The sequence below is a fragment of the Telmatherina bonti genome (genome assembly GCF_933228915.1).
Source record: "Telmatherina bonti genome assembly, chromosome: 22".
In the NCBI taxonomy this organism is placed as follows: domain Eukaryota; kingdom Metazoa; phylum Chordata; class Actinopteri; order Atheriniformes; family Telmatherinidae; genus Telmatherina; species Telmatherina bonti.
In genome coordinates, this window is record NC_136631.1 from 9,177,048 (window position 1) to 9,196,046 (window position 18,999).

Here is an 18,999-nt window from a genome sequence, read left to right on the forward strand (position 1 = left end):
GTGATTTTTGTAGAAAAGTGCAGTTGCAGCAAAATAAAAAAAAATGGAAAATGACTGATCTGAAATGGTTTCTATCACTCCCTCCCTAATTCTATTTCCTCTTTTTTTATTGTTTTTTTTTTTTAAAATAAACTTTGGAAAGAAAGCTCAGAGCTCCATCAGACCGCAAATGCTTACAGATATAATACAAAGGGAGGACGTTTCATAGTATCGTGCTGGCTGCAGTGGATCAAAGTCTCAATCAGTCACAACTTTCTGACAAATTAAGCAAATCAGACTTTTCTTGTAAATATCTTGAATGAGTCTATATCTTTTTAAATGCATGATGTTGTATACTAAATTTAATTTGAATCACTTGATAGGACTCTAGCATGCAATAATTCCAGCTGCACATGCAACCCAAAATCTGTCTGATGCAGCTAACCATGCATTCACACCAGGAAAGTCCAGTTGACTCAGTATAATTGGGAACTATGAGGGGTTGCAACATTCTTCTGGACCGAGTTTGCGTTCACACTGCTCCACTTAAACAAATCGGATCTCTAAATAACTCATTTTATTCCTCGCTAGAGGTGACACTGACATCAAGAATTCCTGAAGGAGAGGACGAGACATAACTTGCTCATATATTGGTTAATGCAGGACAATTTCTGCTTTACCACAGAGCAAAACATGAATGTGCAAAAGATCCTCACTGTCTTGGGTTTATCATATATCTATCAGAACTGCATACTTCCGCATCTGCTGATTGCTGTCCCATGCTTGCGTATGCAACCCTTTATGGACTTTCTGTATTTAGTTCCCTTGAAGCAGTCTGACTCTCGCATTTTTAGGTGGACCAGAGTCCACCTCTTTGATATGAATTAAGAGTTTGTTTTTACATTCACCGTTGCCCAAACTCGATGCAATCAGTTGGTTTCTATTTCAGGATATGTATGAATTTGCTTAAAATGATATGTCTGTTGATTCATGTATGTAAAGTGCCCTGTGACAACATTGTTGTAAAATGGCGCTATACAAATAAAGTTTAATTGAATTGAAAAATGATGTAAATTTACCAAGAACACAGACTAGGATTTAAACCAAAAGAGCTGGTGTAAACACCAGTGTGCCCAACATTTCACATGTCTAGTTGTAGAACTTTTATCTGTGTATTCTGTAGTGATAGTAAGTATATAGTAGCATAAAAACTATAAATAGCAAAAAATATCCAGAGAAATAAGTGTAAATATGTAAATAGTTTAAGTTGTGTGTGTGTTTGAGTGCTAATTTTTTTTCTCCTGAAACCCAAAGTAATGTATCTATTTAGCTATTTGATTGGCCTTTATGGTGCTTTATCTATTGATAGATTAATTTAACATTGTGTTAGCTTCATAATTGACAACTGAAGCTCTCCTGGGGGTGAAAAAGGCTGCAAGTTGACTGTGATTAAAAGGATTGAGTTTCTACCTCTTATTTGCACATTTTAAAAAATAGTTGGCCAGTGAGTTTTAAATGTTAATGTCTAGTAATCAATCAGATTGTAGCTGTGGTCTAATGGAATAATAAATAACACCCTGCCCTCTTTCTGCTCCAGACTGTAAGACGCTTTTCAAACATGACATGACCTCGCGTAACAAGGACCACTGTTGGCTCCCCTGCACATACTGCTCTGGCTTGGCGCCGAAGATGCTGTGTAGCCACTATGGAGGCAAGATCGAGGAGTTCTGCAGACCTCACTGCATGTCTCAGTACACAGTGCTTTATTACGGGGTAAGAAGATGGAACCCCTGCTGTTCTGTTCTTGGTGTTGCATTGAACGAGTTTGCTGTGATCCACAGTTTGATCATCTTGTGTCTTTGTCTTCCCTTTGGTCCTGTGCAGATGAGTCGGTGTGACAGCTGTAGGAAACAAGGTTACATGAATGAGAAGTTGCAGTGTTTGGGCTCAGTTCGTAACTTCTGCAACCTGCCCTGCCTGTTGCAGTATTGCTCCCTGCATTTTGGGATGACCCAAAACACCAGCAGTAATGGTACTGGCACTGCCCCACAAACACCATGTGGTAAATCTTTTTCTTAAAACTGTATGTCTGAATTGGTTTTACTTCCAGCTCGATAACACGCAGAGCCTGCTGTGTAAAAGTCTAGATTGGATGGTAAAAAGTCAAGTGTGACCCCTTGTTTCCCTCTGGCTTCAGCTCCAACACAGCCTCACCACACCTCAAAGATGAATCCAGTCATAGCCGACGTCGTCTCGCTGGCTAATGGTTCTGCCACTCAGCCCAGTGTTTCAGCAGACACTACTCTAACTGGTAAATTAACACTCAGCCAGGAGTTGTTTGCAAAAGCATCCTCCACTTCTCATGTCAGGAAAAGATTCAGTGTGGTTTCTGCTGTTTTGCTCTTTTGTTGTCATTAAGTTCACGATTATCTTCCCATAAAATGTTTTGTTTTTAATTCATAAAAAAAGCAGACACAGTAACGCTGCTAAGAATAAACCAACAAACTGGAAACACAACAATAATCAGCCTTTTACAAAAGCCAACTTGTACAAAAATACCTTTTTTCTTTCTTGTATTTTCTTTCAATATTTTCATTCTTAATTATTTTTATTTTCTGTCAAGTTGAGAAATTTTTTTTTTTCCTCAAATATCTGCGTTGAAACATCTTTTTATTTATGTCACAGTGCTTTATCTCTTCTTTTCCTGCAGTTTGTTTGCTTAAATGTTTAGTGGTGCTCTTTATGCATGTTTTTGTCAGTCCTGCTTTGTTATTCCCTCTCTAAATGTTACATTTGTAAAATGTCATTTTTAACGTGCTTGTACTTTACAAAAGTTTTGTTCTTTTTTTTTTTTAAATTTATTTTTTTTATATAGTTAAATAGTTATATCATACAATATAATCATGCCCCATTACCTATGTAACAAAATGAAATATAAATATCAGGGGTATAAAAAATCTGATATTAAAGCAAGAAAAAGTGCAACAATAACACATATAATCAAAACAACCAAACACACACACTGACAAAACAAAAAAAAAAAAGAAAAAACCCTGAGAGGATTGTTTTGATATTCATATTAAAAGTAAACCTTATCAGCAACACATACCAACTTAATTTACAAGTAAAGCTAAAAAAGGTTTCCACACCTTCTGATAGATTTGTTTATGTCGCATGCTAAAGCGAATCTGTCCCTCCTGGAGACAGATACCATTTCATTAAGCCACCTCTTAAAACATGGGGGTGTTGGAGACTTCCAGTTGAATAAAATTAGTTTTTTTTAGCTGTCACCATGCCTATTTGAAGAGCCTGCTTATCATAAGGAGGGAAAGTTGATAACTTTTCAGAAGAGCCAAATAAAGCCAATTTGCAATCCGGTTGGATAGTTATTTTGTATTGCTTAGCTTGTTTTATTGTTCTAAATGTTTTATTATTCTGAAGTGTTCATTTTCCTGTTTTCTTTGAATGTCAATGTTTTATGTTTTGTTTTTTTTTTTTTTAAGGCTTGTATTTTCCATTGCTGTACTGTTGCCTTTATATTGCTCTTCAGGGCAAAGTTACAACCAAGAGTCTCATTTCTGTCAGATTACGTTGCCATTAAATTCTTCCAGTTGTTTAATTGCTTCATTAGTCTCAACAGGGTTGGTGTTTTTGTTCTTCTTTTACAGGAGCGCTTCCGACCTCCAATGTAGACGGAAAGAACCTTGACCATGTATGTATTTTGCCTGTGTGTTTGTGTCAGTGTCACCTCTTTACACTCGCATAAGTGTATCTTAACATGATTTGTAGCTCATCTATTGTTCATATCAACACTTATAACATTTCATACTTGAGCTCAGAGTGATGTGCATTTGTTTGCGTCATATTTGAAATAAAGCTTTTTTCTTAAATTAAACTGCACTAAACATTCAGTTTAATGCAGTTTTACATGTTTAGTAAATCAACACAGATGAGTGATGTCCTAACGGTGTCTAAATGACAGAAAAATCACTGTTTAATTTGTTTCAGAGGCCTCCTCTACAGTCTGAAACTGGGAGACATCTGTGCTCCACATCATGTTTGTGATTAAGAATAACCCCAGAACTGAGACGTTTCTCAGCCGTTGTGACTGTCTGATGTTGTTGTTCATGCCCAGGCCAGTACTCAGACTGATGCCATGCGGGTGCCGATACCCCGTCGCCGTCAGATGAAGAACAAGTCAGTTTTGTGCCGACCCTTCACCATGGACCAAGAAAACATGTGCCAGCTGCCCACACCTTCCACTGAAACTGCAGGTAACTACAAGAATCCCTGTAATAAGTTTGGCTTGTTAAAATCACCTTCCTAACTATGAAGTACAAGATGTGCAAACACACGGTGGATAAAAAGCATCTTTTATAGGTGTTTTATTGTATGCTTACAGCTGGGGTAGGTAATCTTGCTTTGAAACATTTATTTTATACTCTGGGTTAACTGGTTCCTCGTCCTGATAGTAGTCTATACATTATGTAATCATGAACAATAATAAATACAGTTAGACCCCTCAGTTTACTGTAAATCTGTAAAAACTCAGACTGAAATGGAGTTGTTCATTTCTTATATTTCATAAGCTTCTTCTCCCAGCTCCCCTCCTCCCTCTCCAGCAGCGCATACCTGATAGCCACACCCTGCATATAAACAGCGTGTTAGGATGAAAATACAATGAAGAAGAAACTCAAAAGGCAAACATGGCTGAGAAAATGCAGGAAGGATTGTTAATTTGCCTCCTCCTGCTAAACAGCCGAGAAAAAGAAAATCGGTGGAAAAAGCTGTGAAGAAAAAAGCCTCGGCTCACGCAAGGAGGCGGAGCAGAACCAGATGGGGAGGAGCCAAGACAGGGCGCCACTTTCACATCCTGCTAGCTCCCCAACATGACCTACCCCAGCTTTAAACCAAACAGCTCTGATGTATTGGAGGCTTAAGTTTCACTCTGAGCTTCAGTGACTGAGGCGTACTGATATGCAAGTTTAATAGACTTTCTTTGTTTTAGCTAGCATAACAAAACCGAACGCCTTGAAACCGAGGAAACAGGTGCTGCTAGGCTGGCGGTGTTTTTTTTTTTCAAATTTATTCTATAACTCGTCTAACCCTGTTATTTGAAGCTTCACTCTTCAAAAATAAACCAATCACCTGATACTTCAGTCATTAGAAGGGCAGGTTTAAGGGATCTGAAGGATCAAGTTGAATTAAAAAAAAAAAAAAGATTTTAAAAGTTAAATTAAAAACAGAATTCTGCAAAGTTGTGATTTAGCTTTCATCTGTTGCTCATTGCATATAAAGCGATTAAACTTTTACTCTGTCAGTGTATTCAGCTCAGGCGCTGCCACATGCTGACATAGAAACAGCCCATCTCAGATGAAACAGAATTAAATTAATCATAATGTTGGAAATTTTTAATTCACAGAGTAATTCTCTAATCTGTGTTGGATCCAGGAGAAACTGGATTTGTTAGCAAGTCAGAGCAAAAATATTAATAAACATGAACGGTCCATTGTGATTCATCAAGAGGATGCATTGTTTCCATGGTAACGTGGCTCAGAGCTCACAGTTTACTTCATTGTCGCTGCTAAGCTTCTTTGTTGACCTAATGCACAGCTCAAAAGGTTTTTTATAGCTAGTTTTTAGATGTTTGGGGCTTTATTGGCTGTTATTAAGACTACAGAGAGGAAAAGAGAGCTAGGGTCTTGTGCCAGGACTTAGTTCATCATGACATTCAGCCTCGCTCCTCCACATTGCAGTGCTGCAACACGTTGATCATTTCTGAAAAGATGCTGTTGTGATGTGATAAAATTATGCCTTTAAAACATTTATCATGTAAATACACTGAATGACTTTAAAGTGACACTTAAACTGAGACGTTAAAGCATTTTATTTGAGGTGACGATACAAGACATCAAAAGATTGTACAAGACAGCTTTTAAATATCGATTCAGTCACATTGTAGCTGTCTGGGGTGAGACGAAACTCTGAATATGAAGCTTTCCTGAGCAAGTTATGTGTGGTGCACCTTTGTTACCATGGCGATCAGGCCAGCTCAAAAGAAAGCCACCTTTGTGTCACTTTAACTTTACTAAAGCTGGGGGCACGCGACACAACTTTTTGCCAGATTTTAACCCCCATTTCCAGTTGTGCGTTGCTGGCACCAGTCGGCACCAGTTGCAGGCTGTCAGCGTGACGAGTTGGCACAGAAATCTAAGTGTGTGATGGGCTTTGGACTCAAATCTGCGAGTGTGTGAGGCAAACATACTACCCGACTGCATTTGCAGTAAACATTTTTTAGGTGAATCTGGTAGTATGTGAGAAAGGAGCTGGGACACAGGAAATGGCATCAGTAGTGACGACGACTGGAAGCAGATGAGCGTCGATTTAAAAATAGCGATGAGTAATGAGAGAGAGATGAGCTGGACAACACAAACGGAAGAAACGGCAGGAGTGTGAATGTTTACACAACTTTGGGTGCAGTGCATACTAAAAGGTGACACAGGATTTTTACTCCTGTCCCGTTCCACTCCCACAGAAAAAATCTTCACATCCTGATAAAATGATCTCTTATTTTGATCATTTTTTAAAAACTATTTAGTCTTTAGGTAATAGATGCCATATTGGTTTCTCCACAGGTCTTTGCTAACTCCATTCCTTTTTTAATTTCAATTCCCGCGTGAAAGTAGTGGCGAGAAGCACGGTTGACTTCTAGGTAGTGTAGTTCTTTTGGACTTGGGTTACAGTGTAGGATTTTTGAGCGAAAACGTAGAAATGGCTTTTTCTTTTCAGTTGTTGGCTGGTTGGTTCCTACTCCCGTCTGCTCCCGTTAACTTTTTATTCAGTACCATCCTAATCGCATGATTAATAGTAAAAGTGACTCCCATCCTGTGGGAATCCTGCGGGAATCCTGCAGTAATCTTGTGACTCGTGGGATTCCTGAGAAAATGCCAGCCTCTAGTCCTTAATTCAGGGCCGGTGTCCTGCAGGTTTTCCAAGTGTCCCTGCTGGAAGACACCTGACTCAGACAAACTCTGCACACGTCTGCTGAATACACACTGAATTTGAATCAGGTGTGTTGCAGCAGGAACACTTGGAAAACCTGCCGAACACCGGCCCTCGAGGACCAGGATAGAGGATCCCTGCTCTAATGCACTACCGGACAGACAAATGTCTACGGTTGTCTGCCAGGGGGGTCCAACTGCAGTCCTCGAGGTTCGGTATCGGGCAGGTTTTTGTTGTTTCCCTTTTACCAACACAACTGATTCAAATCAAATGGATCCAGCAGCTTCTTGTCAACATTTTTATACATCTCGATCAGGTGTGTTGGAGCGTGGAGACAACAAAAACCTGCAGGATACCGACCCTCGACGACTGGAGTTTGACACCTGTGGTTTAGACTGTAGGTCCCTGCGACAGTTTGATGCAGTCAGTTGACCTCAGTTGATGTGCCGTTATTGTAATCTCTGATGTGACACAGTCGTTAAACGTTTGATACCCAAGCTTGTCAATACATTTTCCAAAGCCAGTCTGTGAAAGTCGTGCAGTGTGACCCCAGCTTAACACGTTCTTCATTCATGTTGCACCCTCTCTATGATTATAAAATAAACTTGCTGCTTAGGGGACAGAAAGGTAAAGCCACTGAGGGAAATATTTTAATGTTAATGACAAATATTTGTACTGTATTATTTATATAATATTTATTGACATATTATTAGTATTTTGGTTTATTAGTAGTGTATAGTAAACCAGAATAGTGTAGCAGGCTGATTCCTTTTCCAAAGCAGACTTCCTTTTTTTATTCTTTTGTAAGGAATTTAACTTCTTGTTGCTCACAATTAGTTGTTTTAACAATTGCATCAGCTCTGATAGATAGCTCCTCGCAGACCGACCTGCCATCCACATCACCAGCGCGGTCACCGAAACCTCAGGAGGAAACTCAGCCGGGTAGCAGCTTACCGGCGCGGCTTACCGGGCGCCATTTCCTGGGCATGAGGGAGACGGAATCCGACTGCAAGGTCTGCTCGCAGCACAAGAGGAAGATGGTGGAGGAGGAAGAAGAGGCAGAGAGGAAGAAACAGAAGATGGAGGAGGGTGATGAGCCAGAAGGGGAAGTAAAAAAGCAAGGAGATGAGGAGAAAGAGGAGGAGGGTGTAACTTCGAACAGCGAGGAGAAGGAGGAAGACAATCAGTCTGAAGTGAAGGATTGTGGGACAACAAAAAGACAGACTTCGTTTTACTGTAAGACGTGTTCAGGCGAGCCCAGCCTCTGTCCTGTACCATGTTTTGAACTCTACCACACCCGACTGATCTACAAAACGGCTCCTGAACTGGAAATGGAAGGTGAGCCCTTGAAGTAAAACAAGTTTCATTCTTTCATGAATTAACTCCCGTAAAAGAAAATAAAACGTCTCATTCAGACTTCAGTGGTGTTTAATGTGTTGAAGTCTTTTAATGTTGATTATTAACAACCTGCCGACGCGGTTTGTTTAAATGTATACCGACTTCTTAAGAGGGTCGAGTGTGTCACCCGGTTTTTCTCTCCACAGCTTCCTGATCTGCTGCCACGAGGAGCCGCCGTCCACCACGACCATGGAAACAGATCAAAAACGACATCTTCAAATGTTTGCCAGCCTGTTAAACTAAACTTTGTTTAATTTTTATTTGTCTTTTCCAACAGAGGAAATGTGTACTCAAAAGAGCTGCTTCTGTATTTTTATAGTATACTGAAGATTGCAGTATTACTGATCCACTGTGCAGGAACAGATCTGATTGACCAGGAAAAGTTCAAATACTTTCCTAAGTGCTTTACTGACTACACATCGTACTGTAACATGTTTAAGAAAACATTACCTCATGAATAAATGTGTCAGATTCTGACGCATCTGACTCAGAATACATGAACATTAAAGCTGATCCCAGTAATGGTACCTTGTCAAATCTACCATCCATCTCACTTGATGTATAAGGATCGTGCTGCTTGTTGTTTCCTGAGGGTCTTTTTTTTTCTTTTATTGTGAACATATCTTTGTTGTTACTGCCAACGTATCATGTGATTTGGTTGGCTCACATTACAGGCCAAAATTTATTTTTTTTTCTGCAATACCACATGGTTTAAGCCTACTTTAAAACAGTTACTGTGATTAAAGTTGTAGCAGGACAGATGCACTACAACATGTGCTTGTATTTAAAATGAAATATTTCAGAAATCAGTATTAAGTTGGTGTTTTCACATCTGAATGTTGCATAAAACACTCGTCGTAGGATTTACACTAAACTATTGATAAATCATCTCGATAGGGTGACTTAATGCTCACGGCTTGTCATAATTCAGCAGGAGTTAATGATGACTGATGCAACAGCGGGAAAGTGCTTTTGTTTGCAGTATCTTCAGAGAATGATGATTTCCTGAGTAAACAAGCGTTCAGATGTTCACATGCAACCTGGTGACCTTTTTTGCCAATTGAGGTTCACCGTAAATCTGCCGTCACTTGAATTTCTGTGCTACCTGAATGATTGGCATTCATATTGATATTTATCCAACTTATTTGTACTTTTACACCATGTTTTGTTGTGGGAATGTGTGAAATACAGATAGATTCATGTGGACCAACTAATTTTATTTCAACCTTTCCTTTTTTTTTTTTTAATGAAGTTTGTGTGGCTTGATCCAAACATGACAATTTTGTGTTACATCTCTAAAGTTTACCTAATGTTGGATGTTTTCTATGATTTATCGTGTGTGCATGTGCATGTTTTATTTTTCCACCTGGTTTACCTTTTCTTTTTAAAACAAATTGGGAAAACAAATGTTAAAACAAAATATCAATAAATTACTTTAAAGAATTGTTTTTGATTGTTTCTCTTATTTCACACATGGTTTACATACAAATGTCTTAATCTGACTGATCAATGTTAAATGCAATATATATCACCTGAGTCATCAGCTTCTATAATTCACTGCTACGTTGCTGTTGTTTTAAGGACATGAAATATATTTTTAATTTGAGGTTTTTTATTTTACACAAATTGAAGCAAAATATCGTTTTTTATAGATTATTTGAAGTGGAAATGGTGACATCTGCTGGACAGATTGTGGAACTGCACAGTAGGGCTGAACTTGCAACCCTGTGCAGGATTTGACTGTACAGAGCAACTGTGATAAGTTCAGACCATGTCCAAGCACTCAAGTTCAAATGAATTTGCTTAATTTTTTAACATTTGGACTTTATGTTCACACAGAGCCGACCTTTTAGGTGCCTGAAAAAGCTTAACATTTTTAATCTGGTCCTAAAGTGAATAAATGGATGTTAAATATTTTAAAATATATATACAGAGTCCAAACTAAACATGGAGAAGCATTATTTTTGCCGCTATGCTGCAAACGAGTGAAACAAACTTTAAGTGGAAGTTAAACTTTTGTCAAATTTAGACGATTTTAAATCCAGGATAAAAACTTTTATTCGCTAATCCATGAAATCTGCATTAACTTTTTTAGACGTTGCTTGCTTTTAGTCAATTTACATGAATCGATCATATTTGACCACCCTTTAATCATTTCTTACTGTGATTTTTTTCTGTTCTTTATGTCCTTATGCTTTTAATGTTTTATGTAAAGCACACGGATTGCCTTTTACATTAAATAAGCAAAGCAAATTAACTTTTCTTGCCTTAGTCAGAGATAACAGAAAAGAAAAAGCTACCTAGTTGGCCACAGCATGTACACCCAATCCATTGTTGTCCAACTATAATAGTCGAGTATTTCACATCCATCCTGATATTCTACTGTTCCTGTGGTCCACAGCTTTTTTGCTGTTTAGATAAAGGCATTCCTTGATCCAAAAAGGGTTAGCACATAGTTTCAGTAATCATCAAAATACATAAGTGACAGCTGATGTTTTTTCCTCTAAACAAACTTATCTTGAGCTTAAAGGTGCTATTTTCAGTCACGTGCATATCAGACATGGACAATTTAATAATAATAGAATAGAAAGCAAAAAGCTTTTCCACCTAAATGATTTAGTTTTTTCCATGTTGAATTTAATATTTCTTTTCACAGTAGGGCTCGTCAGTCCTGGTCCTCGAGACCTGGAGTCCTGCAGGTTTTCCACGTGTCCCTGCTGGAACACACCTGACTCAAATCAATGTATATTTAGCAGACATGCAGAGCTTGTCTGAGTCTGAATAAGGTGTCTTCAAGCAGGACTCCTGGAAAACCTGCAGGACACTGACCCTCGAGGACCAGGGTTGAGGATCACGGCAGCAAGACAGTTTTATATCTTTATCTTCCATTTGAAATGAGTTGCTCTGCTTCGAAAACAGAATAAATCTAATTTCTCTTCTGTCGTTTCACCCACAGCAGGCGAGGAGAAAGTTAAAGTTGTGATGGTTCCAGTCCCTGTCCCAGTTTTCATTCCAGTGCCTCTGAACATGTACTCCCAGCACACGCCTGTCCCGATGGTGGTACCCATGCCTGTACGTCCCATTCTTCTGGACTCATCTTCTAGGTCATTTTTATTGTTCTTAATCGCAGCAGGAAGTCAAACGGACTCGTTTGTTGCAGGTTCCAGTACCGATCGTAGCCCCTCCACAAGAAAAAGACATGAAAGATGCTGCTGTCCAGTCAGAGACGTTTGCTGAAGAGGATGAAAAACAGAGACATCAATCTGTTTTCACTGCAGGTGAGAGTTTGGTGATAAGTAGAACGTAATCCCAGTTGTTATAGATTTACTCTGTGAAAATACAGTTCTGTATTTATGCTCCTCTGAGCTGGAATTTAACAATATTCTCTTTACTTCTACATGTAGAACAGAGCAGCTCTTCTTGTACTCGGGATGTAAAGTCTCCCTCAATCCGTAAGGATGACAAATCAGTCCAGACTGAACTGCCGCTCACTGCTTGTTCAACAAGCAGCACAGAGTCGACTGATCTTCAGCTCGATAACCAGCCAGCAACAAGTAAAACCGTAAGCGACTTTCCTGCCACCAGCTCCAAAGATCAGCCTCCCCCCTCACCGATAATGGACCTGGAAACAGACTTTCCGTCTGGTGAGGGATCTGATCACTGACGCTTATAAATTTGAGTTTTACGTGTGTAAATGTTTGGGATGGTGCGTCTTGGAAAAGAACTACTCCACTCGGTTGAGGGGTTTTTGTGGTTTTTTTTTTTCCAGAATCATTGGATCAGAAGGTGTCTGTTCCACAACGGGGAGTGAAAAGGTCCAGAGAGGGTTCCACAGGCAGGAAACGGGTATGACATCCCTTAGAAATTAGCACAAATTAGCTTTATTTTTGCCCTTGTTTAAAAACATTTCAAGCCTTTACACTTGATTTTCTATTTTTTGGATCATTCTTTGTAAAAAAAAAAATCAGAGATGTTTGTGTGTGGAAAATCCCAGAAGATCAGCAGTTTCTGAAATACTCAGCTAAACAACGTGCTGCGTTCAAAGTGTCTTCAGTCCCCTTTCTTCCTCTTTCTGATCTTCACGTTGAACTGGTGCGGTCCAGCGTCATGATAACACAAAGACACGTGAGCCCTTTGGCTCCCTTTCTGCTTCCATGTGAATTTTAAGGTTTTGTTGATTGTTTTTAAGTATTTTCACTCTTTGTATGAGTGAGCTGTTGCAGCCATGTGGTCAGCTAACCAGCTCCTGTCAGCTGTCCACCAGAGGTGATGGAGCCATCTCTGCAGACTGCAAAACAGCTTCACTCTTTCTGTCAGGTCCTCTCAGTCTTTAGGACAGTTCAAGTCCAGACTGAATACACACCTCTTTTTCTTGTAATCTTTTTCACTTCAGAACCAGATTCTTCATCATTGACAGACTTTTTTTTTCCACAACAGCCTTCAATGTATCAAATCAAAGATAATTTATTCATCCCCGAGGGGAAATTCAAAGTTCAAGCCAGCTCGTCCAAGGTTAGACATACAGACAGGTAACATTAATGACAAAACAATAAAGAACCTAGCTGAAACTTAGGCCATGCAGCCTGTTTATCACCATAATACGCCTTATAACAGATAAGAACAGAGATACATTAGGATCATGGGGGCCTCGAGGGAAAAAAGGTCATGTAACTCCGGGCCGCGCCACAAGATGATGCAGTCCAAAGTGACAGAGAAATAAAAACCTCATACACTGAAGCACAAACTCAAACAAGACACACAAAGTCCAGGGCGGCGGTGAGTCACGTGGGATCGGACCGGGGGTGGATAAGGAGGGGGACAGAGCATATGTGAACATCTCTTCTTCCGTTCTCAGGGGGGGTTACACCGGCCCAAGGCCGCTGGGAAGTTGTCGTTGTGATGCACTTTGTTTGACTGAATTTGTTTTTAATGTGCTATAAATACACTTTGAATGTGACTGACTGATGAGATTTCTGGTAAAGAAATTAAAAGGGTGAACTAATCAAGTGGCTGCTGTGTTAATCAACCTTTCAGCCTTTTCAATTTTTTTCTGCCGTCTTTAAAATATATTGTTTGTCCATTTTAGGGTCGCAGGCGAGTTGTTTCAGTAGAACGGACTCCGGTGGTGCCTCCAGCCACTTCCATGCTGAACCACATGTACGGAGTCAAAGCCTGGAGGAGCTGGGTCCAACAGCGCAACAAGCAACCACCAGAATGTAAGCTGAGACTGTTTTATTATATCTGTTATATATTCTTTTATTCAGACTCTAAGTCCATTAAAATAAAAATTACAGACATATAAACATTTTTAAAAGAGACGTGTGTACCAGCGTTTCCACATAGCAGACTGGTACAGAAAGAAGGCTGGGTGAACACTCTTACAATCCCATTACAAGATCCATCAAGACGACATGTAAATTTAAACATTAATCGTCTCAAAAGAGCATGAAATGTGAGAAGCTGTGCATTACAGAAAAGTTCACGAGCAGTATGCCGTCTTGGTTTCCCCAGAAGAACACGTAGACAATCATCATATGCAACCCGAAGTTTACGGATGCTCGCCTTTTTAAAATTACTCCATGAAGATGCAGTATGTGAAGGAGTACAAAAGGCCCTAAAAAGACCCACTTTAACCTTGTCTGAACACCAGGAAAATTTTCTGGTCAGCAAATTGGCCTGCATGTATAAAATACTACGCTGTCTATTCATTACAGCATCATCCATCATATCTTCTGTGATTATGTGACCCAAATATTTGATTTTTAGAACAGACAGGAAGTACTTGTCTTGATAAAAGGATGGAAAGGTCAGGTCTCTATCCATGTTTACTCTACAGATCATAACAGATTATAATTCATATAAAAGTTTAAATCATAATTGGAACGTGGTGAGCAGCTCTTGAAACCCAGCACTGCTGGGTGAAACAATGGCCAAATCATCGGCATACATGAGATGTTTAATCAGTGCTCTGCCAACCATGTAGCCTGTTCTGCAGTTTAACTGGTCTGAGAGATCATCCATAATTAAAAGTGCTGCATATATTTCTTTATTCTTTATTCCTGCAGCCAGTCAAGTGGATATTAAAGAAGACGTCCTGCAGTGCAACTCAGAAGAGCTCAGCTTTGCTCTGTCTCACTTTATCAGAGACGTACGACGGCCAAACGGAGAGATCTACAGCCCAGACAGCATCTTCTACCTCTGTCTGGGGATACAGCAGGTGCGTATAAACACACCTGTCCTGGCTTCCATCTGTGATTTCGCCTGTTTTCTTTCTCTCACTGTAGCGACTGAGTCTTTCTTGTCTTGGAACAGTATCTGTTCATCATGGGCCGGATAGAGAACATCTTCACAGACGAGCTTTACAGTCAGTTTGCCAGTGAAATCAGCAGGATGCTGCGATTCTGGAAACCTAAGCTTCTACCAAGCGGTACGTTCACTGACATATAACTCTTAATTCTTTATGAACCAAATAGCAGCTTAAATACTGTTTATATATGGCTTTTTTTGTATCCCGAAGACTGCATTTAAAGCCAAAAATATCCTCTGTACATTCGCACACATTAGCTTTCAATAGCTTAGGCAGAATAGTCTTAGCTTAAATGAGTTGAATGGTTCTTTGTAATAATGATGTAAAACACATTTTTTTTCTGCGGCTCAGGGTTGTTAGCATCTTTTAGCTATTTATTTTTTTCCCTGCCCTCACTTTGAATTGTTTGGTTCAGTTTATAATATGTGGAGTACTACCTGTTCGTCAAACATCAGACAGACAAACCTCCTCTTTATTCTTCCAGGTTGCGTTGCTCCCTCCCGAGTTGAGGAGTCCTACCTGTGGGAGTGCAAGCAGCTGGGTGCGTACTCTCCCATCGTGCTGCTCAACACGCTGCTCTTCTTCTGCACAAAAAACTTTCACTTAAACACGTTGGCGCAACACCAGCACCTGTCCTTCTCCAACTTCACTCGGCGCTCTAAACCCTGCAGTCGAACAGGAAAAGTCTGCTACCTTCATTACCAGAGACGCAGCACGTCCACGTCTGACTGTGAACAGACAGGTGATTCATTTTTTATTTTATTACATGCAGAAAATGTCAATCCAGTTGTTTCAAACCATGTAGGAAACGTAAGAACATCTGTAGATCTTACTGACTTTCTACACATTGTTCTTTTGATTCTCTTTAAAATCTTTGTGGGATTTAATCATGACTTTTGTTATGAACATTTTTATATAGAAGAAGAAACTTTATTATTTTAAAAGGATTATAGGAAAATCATTGTCACATTTACAGCACAAAGCAGGTGAATATCTGTTTAAAATACTTGGAAAATATCCATAATAAAACTTTCCAGACATGCTCTGTAACAGTTAAGCTAGAAATTGAGAGGGCAGTCATCATCAGTGGTTAGAAATAACATTTCTAGAGTCATTTATGTATTAGTTAAAAAAAATCAAAAAGTAGGAACTTTTTATTTTGTTTTGAGAATGAATCAAAAGCACGATGATCCGTTAAGGTAATAATTCTTACTACGGATAGACACTCAACAGCCACTTTATCAGGACCATCTAGCTGGCACCGCTTTGGACCTCTTTCCTTTCAGAACCGTCTTAATTCTTAGTTTCAGAGATTCAAAAAGCTCTTGGAAACATTCCTCAGCACTTGTGCAACATATTGACATGACAGCTTTACACAGTGACTGCAGATTTGCTGCATATCCACTATGAAGATCTCTTGTTCCACCACATTGCAAAGGTCTGAAATCGGATCGCGATCTAGTGACTGGAGGCCACTACAATGAAGCAGGTTGGAGAGGATTTCATGTGAGTTAGTGAGCCAAGAAAATATCTTCCACACCAGTACACCCACAAAGCAGGATGGATCCATGTTGTCGTGACGTTTCCAGTAAATTCTGATCCTACCATGTGAATGTGGAGCTGAACTGGAGACGCATCAGACCAGCAATGTTTCTCCATCTTCTATTGTCCAGTTCTGGTGAGTCTGTGTGAATTGTAGCCTCAGTTTCCTGTTCTTACTGACAGGAGGAAACCCGGTGTGGTCTTCTGCCGCTGGAGTCCTTTAAGGTTGGACGTGTTTAGTCAGAGATGCTTCTCTGCTTATCTCAGTTGGAAGCAGTGCTTGTTTGACTTCCTGTTGCCTTTCTATCATCTCCAACCAGTCTGTCCAGTCTCCTCTAACATCGACAAGACAATGTGGTTTAAACACTGGATATTCTGTAAACCCTGCAGATGGTGAAAGTCCCAGTAAATCATCAGTCGTTTCTGAAATACTCAGTCAACCATGCCCTTTTCAACGTCGTCCAAATCATCTTTCTTCCTCATCCTGATGATTAGTTTAAACTTCAGCAAGTCGTCTTCACCACGTCTGCATCACTAAATGCACTTTGCTGCCACGTGATTCGCTGTTTCTCTCAACAAGCAATCAAACAGATGGACCAAACAAAAATAGCTGAGTGTGTATTCATGCTTGGGCTGTGTTTTCTGCGTGGGATTGTAATTGTTCCATGTATTTATTAAAATTTGAACTCTTTTTGGAAAATTCACATTCAGTTGCAGCTGGATAGGATTGGTATTTTTAAGCATATTGTGGAGCATGAAATTGTCAGGCTACGGATTATATCTGCGACTGGTAAAATGTAACCCAGTACAACCTGCCGCATGGGGAGGACTCGTTCGTCCAGTAAGGCAACCCATCTAGGAGAAGGAAACTGGCCCCCAACCTCCACTACCTTGTCGTTAATCCGTCAAAGATAAAGGCTTCGGGAGTCAGCCTTGAGGACAATCAGGAGGTGGAGTAATTCAGTGACGTTCCACAACTCCTGCAACACTTTTGGTGCCAAACTGCACCCGCTTCTGCTGTTACTTTAGACCAGTGTGTCAATGTGGGACCTTCTGCATGGGCAACAGCCTGTCCTCCACATTACCCTGCCCTGGCCTGCTCCTGGAGAGGCCACTCCAGCCTCACCTCACAGCGTGGAAACAACACGGGAAGCAGCGGATAAAGGTTATAAGTCACAATAAGTCCAGACCTCCCTGGATAGCCACCGTCCACCTCAAGCTGGTCAGTGCTCAGCCAATAAGATGTTGTCCCGTCATGCCCTGCCTTCCTCATCGGGTGCATGGAGATTAGGTTAAAACTGACAAACAGGCTGAAAAACCTGCAAGAAAAAAAAAATCAATCATGGAGCATTAAATTACTACAAAAAAAAAGTATAAAAGCAATAAATTTAAGTGTATTTGGGGGGGAATACACATAACATATGCTTTATTTCTATTATTTATTAGAGCCACTGAAAACACAGCAGGCGGAGAACGAGGGAGACCTGGAGATGCTAGAAAACGTCACAAACCCTCTGCGCTGTCCAGTCAGACTCTACGAGTTCTACCTCTCTAGATGGTGAGAAACACACAGAGAGCTGACATTATCACTGCTGCGAAGAAAGACTACATCTCTGTTGCTTTGCTCTCCAACAGCCCAGACTCTGTGAAAAGCCGAACTGATTTGTTTTACCTCCAACCTGAACAGGATGTCCACACACACAGGTAAGACCAGCCTATTCTCACCTGAGCTTTGCAGTAGCACCTGTAAGGAAGGCGAAGGTGTTCAAACCTTAAATGTGACAGTATTTGATGCATCACGACTCGGATCGAGTCAATGCTAATGTTCTAAAGTCAGACATTTAGGGAGCAGATCTTTCATGGGGAGAGATTGGATGGAAGTTGGTGAGATTTACCAGAACACCAGTTTATAAAAAATAACTGCAGAAAAATTAATGTGCTGCAGATGTTGTGAGAATATTGCACTGTACTTTGGGCTTGTCCATTAATTCAGTTGTATAGGATTAGAAAATTGATAATAAATAAAGGTAAAACCATCTTTTGACATCTTATATTTAGGACTGAGACCACAGACTGTGAAAGGATGAAAGTGACCACCAATAAGCATCTGTTCATTATCTTATTGATGGCTGTTAATGCAGGCATGTGATGGAAAAATTCACTTGGAGCCAGAGTGTGGAGGAGTTTGTTAGTTATTGTCATGTGTCATCTTACGAATTGATTTCACTCCCATTTAAGGGGAGACTTAATGGGGTGCTATTATGGTATTTCAAGTTTTCTGATCTTTCTACAGTATTACAGTGTTGAATCCTCATCAGACATGTGAACGGCACTGTTTTTTATTACCTAAACGCATGTTTGAGTTTGAGTTCCAGCACGCTCTCCGTTCGGTTTCCATGGCGACGAAAAACGCGTTGTTTCAGAGAGTTTTTTTTCTACTTGGAAATCCTTGTGACGTCCCGGGGGATAAGGTTCGGTGATTGGTTACCTTCTACTGGTTAACTATGACATGTACAAATACATCAGGCGGGTGGAAAACGTGGGATAAAGTTATTTCCAACGATGGCTGGTGAGTTTACCAAAGAGAGACATCCTGCTGCATTCGTTGCTGTGGGTTGCTGTTTTCCACTTTGTTTTCAGGGTCTGATTCAGGTTCCAACATGTAGGGCTGTATGCTATGTGTTGACATTGTATTTTGTTTTTTTATTGAGTTCATATTAGCCTAATCCTTCTGTTTATGAGATGTTACAATGACGGCGAAAGCAGGTACG

The 18,999-nt window shown here is 40.0% G+C and overlaps 1 protein-coding gene across 1 annotated transcript in view; it reads left to right on the top strand.

The window, feature by feature from the left end:
* LOC306772290 (zinc finger MYM-type protein 4) overlaps nucleotides 1–18,999 on the top strand; it is a 33,570-nt gene that overhangs the window by 13,450 nt on the left and 1,121 nt on the right. Inside the window, exons 14-28 of the mRNA XM_079261711.1 lie at nucleotides 1,577–1,752; nucleotides 1,864–2,041; nucleotides 2,177–2,290; nucleotides 3,648–3,691; nucleotides 4,115–4,253; nucleotides 11,339–11,451; nucleotides 11,540–11,657; nucleotides 11,784–12,023; nucleotides 12,149–12,225; nucleotides 13,466–13,595; nucleotides 14,445–14,596; nucleotides 14,692–14,806; nucleotides 15,171–15,428; nucleotides 17,675–17,786; nucleotides 17,864–17,932. Coding sequence (XP_079117837.1) covers nucleotides 1,577–1,752; nucleotides 1,864–2,041; nucleotides 2,177–2,290; nucleotides 3,648–3,691; nucleotides 4,115–4,253; nucleotides 11,339–11,451; nucleotides 11,540–11,657; nucleotides 11,784–12,023; nucleotides 12,149–12,225; nucleotides 13,466–13,595; nucleotides 14,445–14,596; nucleotides 14,692–14,806; nucleotides 15,171–15,428; nucleotides 17,675–17,786; nucleotides 17,864–17,932 — 2,035 coding nt within the window. The remainder of the gene's footprint in view (nucleotides 1–1,576; nucleotides 1,753–1,863; nucleotides 2,042–2,176; nucleotides 2,291–3,647; nucleotides 3,692–4,114; nucleotides 4,254–11,338; nucleotides 11,452–11,539; nucleotides 11,658–11,783; nucleotides 12,024–12,148; nucleotides 12,226–13,465; nucleotides 13,596–14,444; nucleotides 14,597–14,691; nucleotides 14,807–15,170; nucleotides 15,429–17,674; nucleotides 17,787–17,863; nucleotides 17,933–18,999) is intronic.